Below are 19002 nucleotides of genomic sequence, written 5' to 3'. Positions count from 1 at the left end.
GTCTATACACTGAGATCTTGCTAGTGAGTTAATATGAGGCATTATAGAAATACTTCACCTAGAACATAATATATTGCATTTAGAGCCTTAATATTGCACGTGAAGGTGCATTGCGCTTGTACTTCTTTGCCCTCCGCAACTTTTTTTTTGTTCCGTTTCCAGACCTCCATTGCAGTTTTACTTGTGACTCCATTCAAGCCATCCAGGCAAACCGCACACACTGACACACTCCTCTTAGCGCTCACTCAAGAAAACACTGACATCCATCCACAAACCATCCCCATACCTTCTCTGTCTCTCTCGCTCTCTCTCTCTCTCTCTCTCTCTTACACACACACACACACATGTGTGCACTGTCCCCCCACTCCTCTTCCCTGCCAGGAACACATTACGTAGGCCAGTGGCTTGTGAGTGCAGACTGGGCCTCTGGGAGAAAAAACACAATTATTTCAGCCCTCCGCTATTCACGCAAAGGTGACAAAAGCTGGTATGAAGTATGAAATCCCAAAAGTTTCCTCCTTGCGCCAAGGCCGACAAATTGGGATTAATTTGCGCTTGGAGTGCATGCGCGCGTCTCCAAAGTTTTCACCTTTTGCTTGTTTCCTTCCTCCGTTTCTTAAATTGTTTGGGGAACTCCAAAGGCCCAATTTATTTGTGTCAGAAGGAAGTCTGTTTGTGTGTGTTTATTTTGGCTCATGTTGCGCATGTGTGCTCGCTGTGCTAACTTTAAATAATATATGCGTTGTAGTTCAAAGCTGCAAGCATGTAAATTATTGTGTGTGTGCGTGCTTTCAAATTAATTTAATTAATTACCCTGAAGAGAGGCAACAGATGCTGGTGATTACCCACCCCAATGCCCCCCCTCCCTAGACTGGCACACAAGAAATAGACACTGCAGACAAACACTTCACAATTGGACTCGCCGCACACAGGCATCGAAACGTAAACATGTCCGCATCCTGTCGGGCGTCTCTTTTTTGGGTGTCATGAGGTCTGTGTGCTCAACCGGCGACGTGTTCAGGGTGTGTGCATGTTTGTGTACGTGGGTTGTTGGTGGCTGCAGAGGCCGGGTGGTCTCTCCCCCGTCCCCCTTAATAGGCTTACCGGCCCCCTAATCCACGCCACACCACCTTGTCACATGGCTGGTCTGCTGACTCCCCAGCCATCACTGCCATTGGGGGGGGGGGGTTATGTGTATCGCTAACTGTGTGTCTGCGTAGGTGGTGTTCAGTCACTGGGATAGTTGTGTCACAATAGAATGTCTGCATCATTTATAATTAAGTGATGTTCAAAAGAAATATGTGATACGCATTGTTGTCATTGGACAGTGATGGTATCTTAAGTATTGCATGCATGTGTTTATCACTGTAAATATGCAATGCATTTGTAATATGCTTCAAGGCGCGCATCGACACACGCAACATATCTTCCATCAGTCTATATGCTGCTTTTGCTAACATATGCTAATGAAACTGATGAAACACTCGCCCTTGACCGTGAGGGACACTGCTACAGCGCTTATTACATCATCTCTCGTTTTTCTGTTCTGTGTGTACGCTTACTTTTGTATTTTGTCTCTCTTTGTATTGTTTTGTCTGCCTTACGTCCCTCCCCACTTTGTCCTGTGTGTTGTGTGCCGCCTAACGTCCTTGTCTTCTCGTAAGCCCTGAATATGTGTGTGTGTATTTGTCCATGTAGGATGTTTGTGTGCATTTGTGGCTTTCTTTTTGTGTGTGATGTGTGTTTTTTTGTGTGTGTGTGTGTGTGTGTGTGCCTCACCCACCGGTCCAGGTTGTGACCTCGGCTTTCATCTTCTTAGTCTGAGGCTCCTGCAGCCCGCTGCGCTCTGCTCTCGGCCAACAACACAGCAGATGTCACCAGACACTGCCGTGTGTGCGCACACACACACACACACACACACATACACACACACATAAGTTTGTCTTTCATTTTTCAACCTGTACACAAACAGCATATCATCTCTCAGTACAGATAAACTGGCTACACAGAATACAACACTTACCTCGAATATAAAGTATTTGTGCATAATACATGAGATTGTGATACTGTAGCACCACAGATCCATTCCAGTTGAAATGTTTCCAAATGGGAGGACCGCGGTCCCAGACTGTGCCTTTTTTGGTCCCGCATGCCCGTCTTCCAGGCAGGTCTCCTTGGGCTGGCTTGTGTCGCTCTCCAAAAAAAACAAGCTGCCCCTACTGTCACTGCATCCTGTCCCCAAGCTGACCCAGTAGACACTAGACCCAGCCCCCCCCCCCCCCCCAAACACTTTTGAAACCCGTTTGATGTTTAGCCAAAACGCCAGACCCGACCACCCTCTTGAGTTTTACCTCCTGCAGACAGCCAAGATGTACGCATTTTGAACTTTGAATACTTTTGTACGCATTTTGTGGCATTTCTCCGATTTCTGTTTCAAGTTGACCCCCCCCCCCAAAAAAAAAAACCTTCTTTGCACAGCTTGTTGTGCACCTCCACAAAAATCTAACCATGAAAGCTGTGATTGGGTGTTTTTTTCCCTTTGTGTATACAACCACTCTTCTGATTTTGCATCAACATTTGCAATAAAAGTGACTGAAAGTAACACACTGATTGGCTCCAGCTCCAATAACACACCACTTCTCTCTTAAATTACTATTGCTTGCTTGCAATGAGGCGGTACGGAGGTCGAGTGGTTAGCGTGCAGACCTCACAGCTAGGAGACCAGGGTTCAATTCCGCCCTCGGCCATCTCTGTGTGGAGTTTGCATGTTCTCCCCGTGCATGCGTGGGTTTTCTCCGGGTATTCCGGTTTCCTCCCACATTTCCAAAAACATGCTAGGTTAATTAGCGACTCCAAATTGTCCATAGATATGAATGTGAGTGTGAATGGTTGTTTGTCTTATGTTTTCAACCACGACTATAAAAAGACCAAGTCAGCGTTTCGGGGTCCGAGGATATCCTTAAGAGTTCTTCAATGTTGACAGGTCTACACCAGGTGTGCTCCCCAGTTGAACTTTTAGTGTAGATAATGGCACCTCCCCCCTCCTACCTTACTGCCAAATGTTACAGGTTGATGACGTCGGCCAGTCAGAGCGTAGCGACGGCAGTTATCAACAACACAGTTATTTATTTTGCCTCTGTTCGTCTTAAGATGGCTGCCCGCGATGGAGACAAGCCCGCGTGGCCCGCAAGACATCGGGCTCCCGCAAATCCCCTTGTTTATCCACAAGCTTGACCCACGTCGCTCCCCTGTGGGTGCTTCCGCAGATACTGGCGATTGGTGCACGGGGCGGTTAGTCGTTAGCAACTTGTTTGGCCTCGTTGGTTGTACATGCGCGTTCATGCCGGGAACGCTGCAGAGAGCGAGGCGATTGTTCTGCCGGGTGGCGATGAATAGGGTCTTATGACGTGCTCCGATGCCAGCGCTAAGCCAGCCACTGACAGTTAGACTGACACCCCCCCTCTCAATAACACGCTACAGCAGAAATCTGTCCTCTGTAGCGCCGCACCCACAGGTGACGGGGTCAGGAATTTTGAGGTGACTTTGCGCTTAAAGGCCTTTAGGAGTCAAACAGGGGGGTAGTGGGTGGACGTGGTGAAGGAAAAGAACATTCCAGCCTTGAAAGAAATGCTTGTATTAGGCGTGCTACAACTCAAATTACACTCAAATATACCAGAAAACAAACATATTTGCAGGAATCCTTCAACATAGTCGCCTCTAACCACATGATTGACAACATGTCAGCATAGAAGAAAGTTTCAGACGCTTTAAACGCTTTCTGCTCTTCTGCAGTATACTCTTTTATGTACTCTTTTAAGCTTTTGTCAGTGCATACACAGAATGCACATAAACAAAACTGGGGAAACCTTTTGTTCTGTGGAAGGACAAAAAAAATCAAAGAACAACCCATACACACACACACACACACACACACTGAGGCACACCGGCTCCTTATCCAATCCCTCCGCTAATTCCCCCTTGGTAGAAGGTGTTCATTGTTTCTCTTTCATTCTAATCTCTGCCTCTCCTTTTTTTTTAAAAAATCCATATTAGATTCTCTTTGAGTTGGCCACAATCAGAGGCAGTGGAGCAGAGCATCACCCTGCTAATGCTCTTTGTCTCCGCAGATTTGTCACTTAGCATGGAGAGTACACCTTTGTCATGGAGCAGGCTAGGAAAGAGGCAGACTCTCACTTGGGGCAATTGTTTTTTGTCACAGGCCATCTCAAACCCCCCCAAACCTCCCCCCACACAAGCAAATCAGCTTTGCGCTGGATTAGGGCCCTATCATAGCTCTGCCACATCTCTGCTGCCTGACTAAAACTGTTGAAACAAACAGACCCTTAAAGTGAGAACCGTGTAGATATGAAGAATCTGATTCCTTCACCAAGATGCTGGATTACATTAAAATTCAAAATGCTCACTAAATATATTTTAAATAAAGGTCACACACCTCACAGCTAAGAGACAAGGGTTCAATTCCACCCTCTGCCATCTCTGTGTGGAGTTTGCATGTTCTCCCCGTGCATGCGTGGGTTTTCTCCGGGTACTCCGGTTCTCAGATTTCTGTATCAATTTGAGCCCGCCCACCCCTCCCCCCCCAACCCTTTTTGCACAGCTTGTAGTGCACCTCCACAAAAATCTAACCATGAAGGCTGCGATTGGATGTTTTTTCCCACTCTTCTGATTTTGTTTCAACATTTGCAATAAAGGTGACTGAAAGTAACGCACTCATTGGCTCCAGCTCCAATAACACACCACTTCTCTCTTAAATTACTATTGCTTGCTTGCAATGAGGCGGCACGGAGGTCAAGTGGTTAGCGCGCGGACCTCACAGCTAGGAGACCAGGGTTCAATTCCACCCTCGGCCATCTCTGTGTGGAGTTTGCATGTTCTCCCCGTGCATGCGTGGGTTTTCTCCGGGTACTCCGGTTTCCTCCCACATTCCAAAAACATGCTAGGTTAATTAGCGACTCCAAATTGTCCATAGGTATGAATGTGAGTGTGAATGGTTGTTTGTCTATATGTGCCCTGTGATTGGCTGGCCACCAGTCCAGGGTGTACCCCGCCTCTCGCCTGAAGACAGCTGGGATAGGCTCCAGCACCCCCGCGGTAGAAAATGAAATGAAAAAAATGAAATAAAGGTCACACTAATACGTCATAAACATATAAGTATACCTTAAATATAACAAATAAAACTATAGGTGCATAATATCACAATACTGGGCTCAGAATGTTATCTGATTGACCCCCCCAACCAATTAAAGCGGTACTACTAGGATAATAAAGCAGTTTTTCCTGATAAATGATTATTCAGCTTGGCACATCTCGGCTTGACCCCCTCATACTGGCAAAAGGACTTGTCACCCTGCATTTTTCCGGTTAGATTTAGGTCTGGGCTCTGGCTGGAACAAAACAAAACTTGGCTTTTTTTTGGGCTGATGTGTGATGTATTTTTGGGTGCTTTGACAATGTTTACATACACATACTAGTATTCCTGTGTTAAGGCGTTTGCTTGCTAGCAGAGGTTTGTGGTATTTCTCTGGGTCTGGAATGATAGATACCCTTAAATACTTCAATTTTATGGTGTGCATCAACGGGCATTAGTCATGTACATTTATTTTACCTGTACCTGAAAAACATTGTTTGAAATTTTGATTTGAACAGCTGACTCTTGATGTCGACCCTTAGAAAAGTAGAATACTATGTGCATGTAAATGTAGTGAAGCCTGAAGCAGAACAAATAAATTGGGCTACATTTAGCTAGGAACTTAGAGCACTCAAATGGTGATGGACATCTAACCTGCCTCACCTTTATGTTCAATTTGTCAAGCTGCACACACACAACACAGATGTTACACTGTCTGCCACCATTTGGAATCTGCTGGCTTGATATCTGAGGTTGTGCTTCATGCAGGGGAAATAATCAATCCCAGATACAGTAGCTGACTTTCTGTGTGTGTGTGTGTGCCGATGTTATTGGCGTTTTATGCCTTGATGATGGCGAGAGATGGCGAAATGGCGGTAAAATGATGAGCAGGCACTTCATAGGGCAGGGATGAACTCTAGCTATAATCCTGTCGACCTTTCTCTGCCCCCCCCCCCCCCCCAGCTTGCCACGTCGTTCCCTTTCCTCATTTCCTCATCTCCTCATCTTTTCCCCCCCTTCTTTCTCCGTCCCTTCCCTTCCCTCTTCTTGATATCCAGCCCTCTTTCTTTTACCCCTCTCTCTTTCCATTTCCTGACCACTCTTTCTCTACCAAACACCCCCCCACCCCAGCACACGTCCCTCTCGCTCTCCCCAGCAGAAGTGCAGAGCCAGGGCTTTTTGCCTGCTGGTAATTTATTTTCCCATTAGCCCCCCGTCTGAAGTGCACGCTCTGGGTCTGAGTGTGTGTTGGGGGGCACCGAGGGCCACCCAAAAGAAAGATCCAGAGAGCAGGAGAGAGGAGGGCACTCTGGACACACAGATAAGACCAGGCAGGGAGGAAGGCAGGGTGGGGAACGTACACTGAGATGATGGGGAAGTGCGAGGATAGCAGATAGTAACTCTGTAAGCATTTTTTGCTGCTTTGTAATATGATGCACTCTTTTTTTTTTTTTTTTTAAAGCTAAGTAAACATTTGATTAGGTGTTTGATTTAGAAGTTGACATTTCTTTCCATACAGTACGTTAATAAAACTACACCAACACGGGAAGAACATGTGAACGCCACACAGTTCAAAATTAGTAAAGTTTTTGATATTTTTGATTTCCTGTCGTAGTTCTATCGTTATGGGGCGGCACGGCGAGCGAGTGGTTAGCGCGCAGACCTCACAGCTAGGAGACCAGGGTTCAATACCACCCTCGGCCATCTCTGTGTGGAGTTTGCATGTTCTCCCCGTGCATGCGTGGGTTTTCTCCGGGGTACTCCGGTTTCCTCCCACATTCCAAAAACATGCTAGGTTAATTGGTGACTCCAAATTGTCCATAGGTATGAATGTGAGTGTGAATGGTTGTTTGTCTATATGTGCCCTGTGATTGGCTGGCAACCAGTCCAGGGTGTGAATGAGTTCTATTGTTATGTCCATAAACATGTCAGCACTGATACCCTTGTGAAAAGTTTTATATCACTCAAAAAAGCCTGAAAAATGCACAACTAGCAACAAGGACAACTGAAATTAGATTTTAGATTATTTTTCCACTTTTTGAACACATTTTCCTAAAAATTTGAGATGCAATTCAGAGTTGTTTGACCACTGTAATGCCGATTATCATGTTTGAAATGGGCGTTCTTGCTACTTGTACACAGTTGAACACATTACCTGCATTCTGTCCAAGCAGTGCCAAGTGTTGTTATGATGCTGATTCTGGTTAGTAGGCACCACATCAAACAATCCGGTGTCATGTAGCTCAGCGTTTAGAGAAACAAGGCTGTGTCGGCAGCTCAGTGTCACTCGCGCGTTTGGACGTTCATCCAAAAAGCACAGCGCACTCTGCTGTAATCTGCCGTTTTAAAAGGAGCCTAATCCTGCTCTTGTGGAGACTAATCGCTCCTCCCGTGTGCGATTCTCTCACCTTTTTCTCCACTGTTTGTTGTTTTTTTTTTCCCTCTACTTTTGTGTGATGCACGAGCACGGGCGGAAGATTGTTTGTTTTTGGTCAGTCGTCCATTAGTAATAAGTATTGTGATGAGCGCTACTCTACTCTAGTCTGCTGTCCTTTTTAAAGGGTGGGGGACTACGTGTGTGTGTCCCAGTGAAACATGAAAGCAATTTTTTGCACAGATCTTTCCATTATTAAGACCATTGTTATTGTAATCACATAACTGCTGTGATAGTATTGCAAGCCATTTAGGGCCATTGTTGCCTTTAATACACACACACACACACACACACACTGCTTAGGCATATAATGGTGGCAGATATAAATTGGTCCTAATATGTGTGTCCATATATAGAGGCTGCAGTGGAGTATTCATAGGTGGTATGTAAAGCTGCCGCTTAGTTATCAGGGGAGGCCAAATTGATGCAGAGGAATCACTCCATTGTGCGTGCATTCAAAGAGAGAACGTCGGATGTCTCTATTTCGAATAACTGTGACCTTGAGGGGAGTGGAATGGCACAGTGCCCCCCCCCCCCACCTCCCTACAACTCAACACCAAAAAACACACACACACACTCTTCTTCAATCTGCTGACTGCTGAATTCAGCCAGAGGCAGCTGATTCTGGATGTTGAGGTGCCGAGCTAATCGGTGCTCCCTCAGGGACATTCCATAGGCCAAATGGAGTTTGTTATTTTTCTATTTATGGCTTGAATGCAAATTATAGACATGTAGTACGTCGCTCAGCCTCTGCGGACATTTCAAGCTCCTTTCAAGTCTGACAGTGCTTTTATACCACAAAGGTCGAAAAAGAGGAAGTACAGATCATCGGAAAATGCCAAAAGTTGGCGCTGGCACTGTTAAAGATACATTGTACATGCCACTGTTGGACCCTTTTTTCCAAAATGTTTTGTTACCACAGTTGTATAGGTTAGGTTTAGTGTAAGATAATTTTAGTAATGGTTTTATTTCATTTGAACATGCATTAGATTACAATTGAATGCATCACATAATCAGTTCACAGTTTCACATGTCCAAAAGGAGTAGGAAGAAGCAAAGCTTATTAAATAATACCCCTCCATCTGGTACTTTTACAATCAGTAACTGTTACATTTGTTCACTTCCTGCTTTCCATAATACAGTTTAAGTTTTTGTTTTTTTGTTTTTTTTAATCATGTACCTCGTACCGAAGTACGAGGTGATATGACCATACAATGACATAATAGGTACCATAGTAACTGTCCATATAGTGATATATATATATATATATATAGCACATCATGACTATTTTTTATGTTTTGTATATTGCTGTGATATAACTGTGATTGCATGGCCTTTTATTTTCCTTGTGGTATGCATGTATGATATTTACGGTGATGTGAAAAAATTAGGACACCCAATGGTGTAACTCGTCTACTCCTGAACCACTGCCTACAAAGTAGGAGGAAGTTTGTCAAAACATACTACACCCCCGACTGCGTAGCCTTCATTATTTTATACCACATATAATTTCTCACACAGTTCCATGTGCTCCACAAAACACCTGCTGCTACTTTAGAGTGTTTAACCCAATCATCGTGAAATTTGGTATACGCCTTCCGGAGACTGACAAGCACTTGTGTGTAAAATCTGAACAAGATTGATTGAGAAACATGGCTGGCATTGAGCAAAACGTTGATCAACGGTCACAATGGGACTTTGGGACTACTCGCAATTTTTCCAATACTTCTTGTATGGTAAACCACACCTTTGGATGACGTAGATTGGATACATATCAGATATGTTTATCCACATACAAACGAGGCCCAAGTAGTGGCAACATAAGCTCCGCATTTAGTTCTACGTTTGGCCATTGTGTTTATTTTTCAGCAATTTACAAACGGAAGTGACGCAAGAAAAGGTGGACTCTGATTGGCAGTTGTCATTTGGCCATGTTTGGGTGAATATGCTACCAGCTGATCACCATAACAGACCTGAAATTGATTACTATCACTGATCACAGTCATCAGGTCTAATTACATGTATGCAAACATGTCTCCAAAGTGTTTTGACCACACGAGTCATGTGACAAAAAACATTTATCACTTTGAACCGTCTTTTGGAAAAGCACACAAGATGACTTTTAGAGTGTCTCCAGTCTGAAATGTAGTGACCTCGTTTTGTCCTTTCCCAGTCGCCACCCAGCTCAGGATTGTTTTTGTTTCCGTGGCAGCAGGCTTAAGTCCGATAATCATCAGCCCGTTGTGATTCGTCACTTCTGCGTTTGTATCGTGTCTGCATCTTCCTCAGCGATCCGCCGACCCGTAGGTGTGACTCTTTGCCCCGAGCACAACAAACATTCGCACTAATTGATTGCGCTCCCTTTGCAGTTGTCGCCAATGAGACGGCCAATGAGATGGCGAGTTTGGCGTTATGATGATGCTAAATTGTTAGCAAAGGTGGAGGTACAGCAGATCAATAGGAAACATCGATCATGTTTGTTAATATTAGAACCCAATTGACTTTTGACCTGCGTTAAAAAGCCATTAGTTGATTGGTGTGTGCCGCTTTTTCCTTCATCACGGTCCAACTCCTGTGTGTGTGTGTGTGTGTGTGTGTGTGTGTGTCATCACAAAGCAGCCAGCTTCTGTTAGCACTCAGTCTAATTAATCCATCTCTTAGTCTCAAAGGAAACCACCCCCCACCCCCACCAGCCCTCCTTTGCCCCCCCGTCACCACCCCGGCCCGTCCCATTGGCATTTTGGGGCAGAGGGTTTCAGCGGGACCCCTGGGCACCCCTGCTGCCCTGACCCCTGCCCCCCCACCAGGGGAGCATCTGTGAATCGATCCGAGGCCAGCTGGCACCGAGTGAGAGGGGCAGGATTGGTACCCTGTTCATGCCACACAAAACACACACACACACACACAAGTGAGTCATTAATTAAGAGAGAATAAAATGACAGTTTTCCGGTTTGAAGGCATATTTTTATTTGTTGTCATAATACATTTGTATGTGTTTGCAGTGTTCCTTAGCAAAAGTCTGCATTTGCAAGTAGCTGCAGCCAGGGGGCAGCATACAGCCATCACCATTCTCTCCATCACAAGCGTCTTAGTCTTTAAAATAATGTTTTTTGAGACACACACACACACACACACCGACACACAGGTATTTATTATTAGTTATTCTCTGGGCTCAGAAAAGGGAGAGCATATTGCATATTGATAGTCTTATCCTCTGTAATAAATTAAACTTGTGTATTGTCCGTCCCTTTCATCTTACATTATCACAACCTCCTCGTCGCGCTAATCCCAGGGATGCCCCCCCCCCACCTCACCCTACCTCACCCTGCACCTCCTCTCAAACAGACATATGCACCCATCGTTTGATTGACAGGAACATCCAGGGAGATGGAGCAGATTCCCATTGTTTCAATGTGTTGAAATGTTTATGTCATTCACTTTCCTGGCGTATTTGCATATCCTTGAGTATTTCCCATTACCCCCCCCCCCCCCCCGCACCCCATTCTTTGCCATGCTCATCTTTAGCAAATCCCCTTCTTCTTAAGTGTTTGCCGCATTTAGCAAATTCATTCATAAAGTATCTACGCACGCTATTAGCTTAGTATAATAGCCTGAGTGTAATCTGCAGAGAGATAAGGTTTTTTTTTTTCCTCCTCCTGATGGGCTCTTCTGTGGACCAGCTCGACAGCGGCGCGCTGATACGTCGTTGCGTTTACCCCGCTTCAGTGACGAGGCTCAAATGTCAGCGGGAAAATGTCAAGTGGCCTCGCCTTTTTTTTTTTCCTCTCTTTTTTTCATGTAATTATTTGGACTTGCAGGTGGGAAATGGGAGGCATGATGGGAAGATAGGAGGAAGATGTATGGATACAAGATGGAGGGTGAAAGTGAAATAGTTATTTTTAATCTCGGTTACTCATGGCGTATGTATTGGAGAAGTGCTTGGAATTGATTGTCGGAATGTTACATGTGACACTTTGCACTGCTCATGTCCATCTTTCCCGTGTTGTACTTTTAGTCCGGCTCGCTAACATTGCTTCTTCTAAAATGGTGCGAAAAAGTGTTTCATTGGCATGCCATGGATGTCACATGACCAGTTGTTCAAGCGCCATAAACCACAGTTGTCATAAAATGCACCTACTTGCAGAATGTGACCATAATAAATGAAAAAAATGGATAAATCTGCCCTATTATTAGACAAAAACATTTGAAAGACATGATGTTATATTACATTACCTTCACAATGCTTGAAGTCAATGGTGAAATCAGGACATTTGCAGTACAGTTTTAAATGAAACGATGAATTAATTACCAAGATAGTTGTCGATTAATTGATTAATCATCGATTAATTGATTAACTTTTGCAGCTGTACTGTAAATATAGTAAATATAGAATAATAGGGGTGTAAAGGTGGCTATAGGGGTGCTATTTCATATGTACAGGGCTCTAATAATATTAAAAAACATTAAAGTCAAACAGGTTATGCTTTTTCTATTAATTCTACTTTGTGGAAATTCACATAGCGCTCGGGTCTGGAACCAAATGAAGTGTCTTCTGCGCTCTGCGCTGTGATGCATTCAGGTGCACTCGTAATTGTAAGTGCGAGGAGCTAATTGTTTTTCATTTTTATTCACATACCCACAATGACAATTGGGGTACCCCACTTTGGGAACCTGGGCATTGGCATACTCTGTATTGTATGAAGCTACACTTGCTTTTTAACATCTTCAATGCGCATCATGCATCAAAGCACAGACCCCACGTTATTGAACTTTTGTATATGCGGCCCTTGGTGGAAAAAGTTTGGACACCTTACACAGCCACCCTTGGCTTGGAATAAGACAGACCTAAGTATGTACTCTACGTTTAGAAAAGTACACAGCACTTGGCGAGAAGAAAGGCCCGCCAAAACGCTCCAGTGTGTCCAAAATGTCGTTATACCTGAAAGCTTTCTTCACATGATCACTCACTGTGGTAGTGGTGGTGGTGGGGGGGGGGCGTCGGCTTCAGACGACCTTCCTTTTTGTCCCCAAAAGTGTGGTTTTGAATGACTAGAGGTTCCGGGACAGCTTTTTCCCCTTTCCCTTTACTCGAGAGCGGCCAGTTTTTACATAATCCTTTTGAGTGAGCGGGAAGTCTGAGAGCGTCGATCCCTGCCAAATTCAATGGAAGGAAAAAAAAAAGAAGAAGAAGAAGAATGCGGCTCTTTACTATGTTAAACAGATCTGCCCCAAGATGTAATGCTTTCTTCCTTGGATCATGCTAAAAACCCCTTTTGGCAAGTTGACTAACAATCTGCCTCATTGTTTGTCCGCCATCTTGCTAACATACATGTTGGTTTATTGTCACACAACACAATTTTTCTATCCTTTTTCTGTTTTTCACCAGCATATTTACAGCTGAATCTCTGTGTGTGTGTATGCGTGTGTGTGTGTTTGCGTGCATATGAACAAATCCCCCGTGGACCTCCGCGATAAGGCCCCAGATTGAGTTTTCTTCACACAGTGAGATCCTCCTGAGATTTGCGCGTGAAGACATCAGGGGGAAAACGTTAAGGGGATGCTATCGCCTTATCTAGCCCACACGCCGGCGTCCTTGTATATGTATATGTGCTCTCCAATTCATGTTGTGCTGAAGCCACCTCGCAGATGTACTTTTGTTTGGCTTTGTGCGCGTGAAAGAGGTCGTCCTCGGGGCTCGATTCACAGCGCAGACGTGTTAGCAGTAGCTTTTTACAGACGACTGTGCATGCATGCTTTTAGATAGCCGGGCTATAAAAGGGGATGGAAAAATTACCAGTGAAAAGCTTTGGACACAGACAGATTATTATGCATTCATTCATTCTTTTTCTACTGCTTTTTCCTCATGAGGGTCACGGGGGTGCTGGAGCCTATCCCAGCTGTCTTTGGGCGAGACGCAGGGTACACCCTGGACTGGTCGCCAGCCAATCACAGGGCACACATAGACAAACAACCATTCACACTCACATTATGGACAATTTGGAGTCGCCAATTATGTAAACATACTCGTACTAAAGAAAATTTGGCTCCACAGATACATTTAATAAATTAGCTAATAGAAAGTGCCAGAAAACAATGGAAATAGTCTAAATAAAGATTCATTCATTTTCTACCACTTTTTCCTCAGGAAGAAGCAAAGCTTATTAAATCCTACCCCTCCATCTGGTACTTTTACAATCAGTAACTGTTACATTTGTTCACTTCCTGCTTTCCTTATATAGTTTAAGTTCATTCCTTCATTCATTCATTTTCTACCGCTTTTCCTCACGAGGGTCGTGGGGGTGCTGGAGCCTATCCCAGCTGTCTTCGGGCGAGAGGCGGGGTACACCCTGGACTGGTCGCCAGCCAATCACAGGGCACATATAGACAAACAACCATTCACACTCACATTCATACCTATGGACAATTTGGAGTCACCAATTAACCTAGCAGGTTTTGGGAGTGTGGGAGTACCCGGCGAAAACCCACACATGCACGGGGAGAACATGCAAACTCCACACAGAGATGGCCGAGGGTGGGCAGATTATTCTAAATGGGAAATATGTTTTTGTATGTTTTTTGTCTTTCATTTCATTATAATATATATACTCACTTGGACTTACGTCTTGGCCTTCCTATTTCCTCTGCAGGAGTCTCCCTCGGGTCGGAGGAAAGCCTTGGCCACCAGCAGCATCAACATGAAGCAATACGCCAGCCCCATGCCCACGCAGACAGACGTCAAACTCAAGTTCAAGCCACTGTCCAAGAAGGTGGTGTCGGCCACGCTGCAGTTCTCCCTCTCCTGCATCTTTCTGCGGGAGGGAAAGGCCACGTAAGGATTCTGTCATTGTTTGCCATAGATAGAATTTACAGTGGAACCTGCTTATGTCAAAGCGACTTCCACTGACCGACTGATGTTGACATAAGCAGTTGTTGACACAACCAGAAGCAAAATCTTGACTACTTCAAACCCCCCTCGACTACTTTTTGTAAGATATTTGAATTAATGCTGAAACATGAATGCTGTAACAATAAAGCTTGCATACATGTATAAATCTTATAATGTTAACAGAACAATAACAACAATAACAGTTGCAATGTGGGAGGTTATAACGTTTTGAACATCCTTTTTCGTTCAAGCTTACTTGCCCTGAACAGGAAGTGACTGTGTCCACATTTTAATGCTGTGTAACTAGACTAGTTACATTGCTGTTGTGTTTTACGCTGATTCGCAGTAATGGTAAAATTGGCGATATTGCAACACACAACGATACAGCATAAACGGCACCATTTTGGGTCTGAAATCTTATGTCGCCAAAAACTTAAGTGGGCACTTTTTAGGTGAACCGGGTGCTTGATTAATTGGGCCACATTGACTGGATGTCGATGTAAAAAGAACTGACTTAAATATTAGAGTAATAATTTGATGCTAACAATACTGATTTTTATTTTATTTTTTTTAAATGTGGACCAGCACCAGAACTGAACAGGATTTCTCTCCTGTACGGTGTTGAAGTATCGCTCTGCTGCCTGGATCTTTTGAAATAGAATAACTCATGATCTTAAAACGGTTTAATTTTCAGAGGCACGCTTCCTCTGCTAGTATTTGCCGTTTACGTATTCTAATTCCATAACAGCAACTTTCATTTAAAGGCACCCACATATATACACACACTCTCACACAAGAGTAGTGTGGCGGGGGCCTTTGTTGTGGCGTGGACGTCGGGTCGATGGCGCGTAACCCTTGTTAACCCTTCGGGGAATGATGTCGACCACACACAAACAAACTCCATCACGCCGCTTCAAATGAACCTCCAGGCCCCGGGAAACACCAAACACAAAGAACAGAGACCAGAAGAGCCAGATTATGATGGGATGGCGGTTCGGAAGGACTGCATGAAATAATGTAGAAGCCAAAGTGGGAAGAAGTGGCGGCGGCGGTGGGGGTGAGAGGAGAGATAAAGGCTGAGAAGAGACAAAAGGTTTTAAAAATGTAAGCAGTCAAGTTGAAGCCTTGCCTCAGTCAGGTCTGAGGAGGACGCGAAAGGCAGCGTTACATTAATCCTTACGTGTAATCGAGCTATCTGTGATCCCGCGTCTTCCTCCGCATCAAAATTCAACGCAATGCCATTCCCGTCTATTCATTCATACATTCACGTATAATCTTTCATTTCTGAAATCTCGATACGGCGTTAATCTCTCAAGGTTATGTATAGCAGGCACCTATTAAAAGTGTATCATATGCATGAGTGCTGCTGCTAAACCAATGGTGTGATGTACCAGGGACGAGGACATGCAGAGCCTGGCCAGCCTGATGAGCATGAAGCAGGCCGACATCGGCAACCTGGATGACTTTGAGGAGGAAAACGAGGAGGATGAGGAGAACAGGGTGAACCAGGAGGAAAAGGCCGCAAAGATCACAGGTGAAAACTGGCAAACAGATGGCAGAGCTCGCCAAAATTCACATGAAGACCACTTCATGTTTAGTTGGTCTTTTGGGCTTCTTACTGTCAGGTTGCTAAGCATTATCACAATCGCATTGATGATGCATTCATGAGGATTCCTGCATATTTGCCATTCTACAAATTACATAAAATTTGGTAATGGTTTTATTTCATTTGAACATGCATCAGATTACAATTGAATGCATCACATAATCAGTTCACAGTTCCACATGTCCAAAAGGAGTAGGAAGAAGCAAAGCTTATTAAATCCTACCCCTCCATCTGGTACTTTTACAATTAGTAACTGTTACATTTGTTCACTTCCTGCTTTCCTAATATAGTTTAAGTTCATTCATTCATTCATTCATTCATTTTCTACCGCTTTTCCTCACGAGGGTCGTGGGGGTGCTGGAGCCTATCCCAGCTGTCTTCGGGCGAGAGGCGGGGTACACCCTGGACTGGTGGCCAGCCAATCACAGGGCACATATAGACAAACAACCATTCACACTCACATTCATACCTATGGACAATTTGGAGTCGCTAATTAACCTAGCATGTTTTTGGAATGTGGGAGGAAACCGGAGTACCCGGAGAAAACCCACGCATGCACGGGGAGAACATGCAAACTCCACACAGAGATGGCCGAGGATGGAATTGAACCCTGGTCTTCTAGCTGTGAGGTCTGCACGCTAACCACTCGACCACCGTGCTGCTAGTTTAAGTTTCTTTATTTTATTATTATTATAATTTTGATGTAATTATTGTTGTAATTGCACATCAAATCGTTTACCACAAAGCGATTTCCCCTACCTGTTATAGATAAACTCATTTCTATCTGTGATTAAATGTGATTAATTATTTTTTTTATTTTTTTTTTAGAAAATAAAAGACTTTTAGTATAGTCCGGAAAATACGGTTACAGTCACGTTTAATGCAAATGTTGATCCAAATATGGAGAAATATGAATTTCAAGCTCCATAGGAGGCTTTGAATTGGCAGGGGTGACACAGGAACGTAATCCGGGCTTTATTGGGGTGTCAAAAATAGGCATTTTTATGGGCCTTTTCACTATTTGGGTCTCAAAACGTACTGTACAGTCAGTCCTTGGACCGTGCCCCAACCTTGTATATAGGAAATCAGAGAGTGTAATCCTGTAAAGGCAAAAAAAATATATGTTTGTGATGACTACTTGGATGACACCTTCAACACTTGTGTTCAACTCCTCAAATGGAATTACCAATATTTTTGTTGTTTTTTTCTGGTGATAATAAAGATATCCATTTATATTTTTCCCCCATTGCCAACTTCAGGTTTTACATCGTCCTCCTTTCTGATGCATCCTTGTGTACATACAATACATATTGGCTGCTAACGTACTGACTCCACCCCTCCCTTTCTCCGTCCTGTTTAGCCTAATCCTACCTTTTCCTCCCGCCTTCTGTTCATGTTAAGCTTCATGCTTTCTGTCCTCTCTTCTCCCGGTCTCATTTGTATGTGCAGTATTTGCATTGAGCGCCTACAGCGACAATTCAGCGCTAGCGTGCGTCCTGACCAAGCTGGCAAAAGTCCAACTGTTCTAACTCCTCCCATGGATGCTAGCTTGCTGTTGAGCCTGATACAAGCACGGGTTCTGCACCCCAGCTACTGTGTTTTGTATTTGTAGTACTGGGTGAAAGTGTCATTCTTGACTACTGGAGGAGTTGGAATACATGATTTTGGAGCATGATGCGGGAGTTTACTTTTGTGTTTCCTTGTTGTGATGAATGCACCTTCTGTCTTTTCTCTATCGCCTCACGTTACAATGTTCACTGTTGTTCTTCCTCCCTTCCTTCCTTCCTGTACGGCTCTGTCGTTTGCAGAGATAGTAAACCAGCTGAATGCCCTCAGCTGCTTACATGGCGATGATGATGATGATGATGATGGTGATGATGGAGGTCGTGGTGTCCTGAGGGGAGCACGCAAAGCAGCCGCTAAGCCTGCCCCTTCCTCCCAAGGTCTTTATTCGTCCACGTCTCTCACACCGTCTTCCCGAGTCATCACCTTGTTGAACCCTCCCTCGTGTTTTAGTTCTTATTCCTTTATCCCTCTCGCAGTCTCTTTTGTTTCTGTCTCTTCCCCCGAGCATCTTTGACGTTGGTGTTGTGCTCGTGTGGCTTCAGTTGATTTTGTTCCACGAGATGGTGTTTTATCATTTTGCATTGCCAATTTTTTTTGTTGTTTTTTTTTCAGTGGTTGTGACCTGTTGTTGTTGTTGTTGTTGTTGCTGCTGTTTTAACTGCAGTTAGCAGTGAACCAAATCCACTAAACCGTGGACTTTCACTTGAACCTCTATATTCCTCAACTTGGATCTTGAAAATGCGCAGAGGTGACAGCCCACCCACTTGTCGTCATGGCCTAAAAAGGCATATGAATGTTGCCGGAACAAAATGGCTGCCCCTCTTATCAACTGGCTCCACTTCACTTGGCGACACTGCAAATAGACGCCACTTTCAAGACCATCCTGCCATCTGCTTTGCTCTTCTTTTAACCTGCTGCAGCAAGAGCGACGAAGATGAAGTGGTCAAGCCTCTCCAGCCTAGCAAATCTTGCATGTATTGTCTCCACAGTGACGTCTCCCACTTTGTTCAAAGTTTCCCAGAAGACCACTGTAGTCAAAGGCTTGAGTGACTTAAGCCGGCAATCACTAGTGGTTCACTTCTAAGTGCAGCCTTGTTTTGTATATTTGACTTTATTTTTGAACCCATACCTATCCTTACTCATTGACATGCCTTTATTCTGACCTCCAAAGAGCTGATCAACAAGCTGAACTTCTTGGAAGACGAGGATCAGGAAACACATCCAGCCATGAGCAGCAACCCTTTTGACGAGCCTGAAGATAACCTCGCCGACCCCAACCACCTCAACCCATTTGGCGAGCCGGACGAGGAAGGTATTTGATCTGATTGTCACGTTCACGATCACGATGCACACAGTACAGT

At 44.4% G+C, this 19002-nt stretch overlaps 1 protein-coding gene across 5 annotated transcripts in view; it reads left to right on the top strand.

Moving 5' to 3' along the window:
• The window catches only part of ehbp1 (EH domain binding protein 1), a 124130-nt gene that overhangs the window by 15208 nt on the left and 89920 nt on the right, over window positions 1-19002 (top strand). For 4 of the 5 annotated variants that reach the window (XM_058058178.1, XM_058058176.1, XM_058058180.1 and 1 more), the window contains exons 6-9: window positions 14231-14412; window positions 15864-16003; window positions 17884-18018; window positions 18813-18953. In XM_058058178.1, the coding sequence (XP_057914161.1) occupies window positions 14231-14412; window positions 15864-16003; window positions 17884-18018; window positions 18813-18953 (598 nt within the window). The remainder of the gene's footprint in view (window positions 1-14230; window positions 14413-15863; window positions 16004-17883; window positions 18019-18812; window positions 18954-19002) is intronic. The other variant, XM_058058179.1, reaches the window with a different exon arrangement.

Source organism: Doryrhamphus excisus, chromosome 20, assembly GCF_030265055.1.
Source record: "Doryrhamphus excisus isolate RoL2022-K1 chromosome 20, RoL_Dexc_1.0, whole genome shotgun sequence".
NCBI lineage: Eukaryota > Metazoa > Chordata > Actinopteri > Syngnathiformes > Syngnathidae > Doryrhamphus > Doryrhamphus excisus.
Note: the sequence above shows the minus strand (reverse complement) of the source record. Positions and strands in the feature narration are given on the sequence as shown.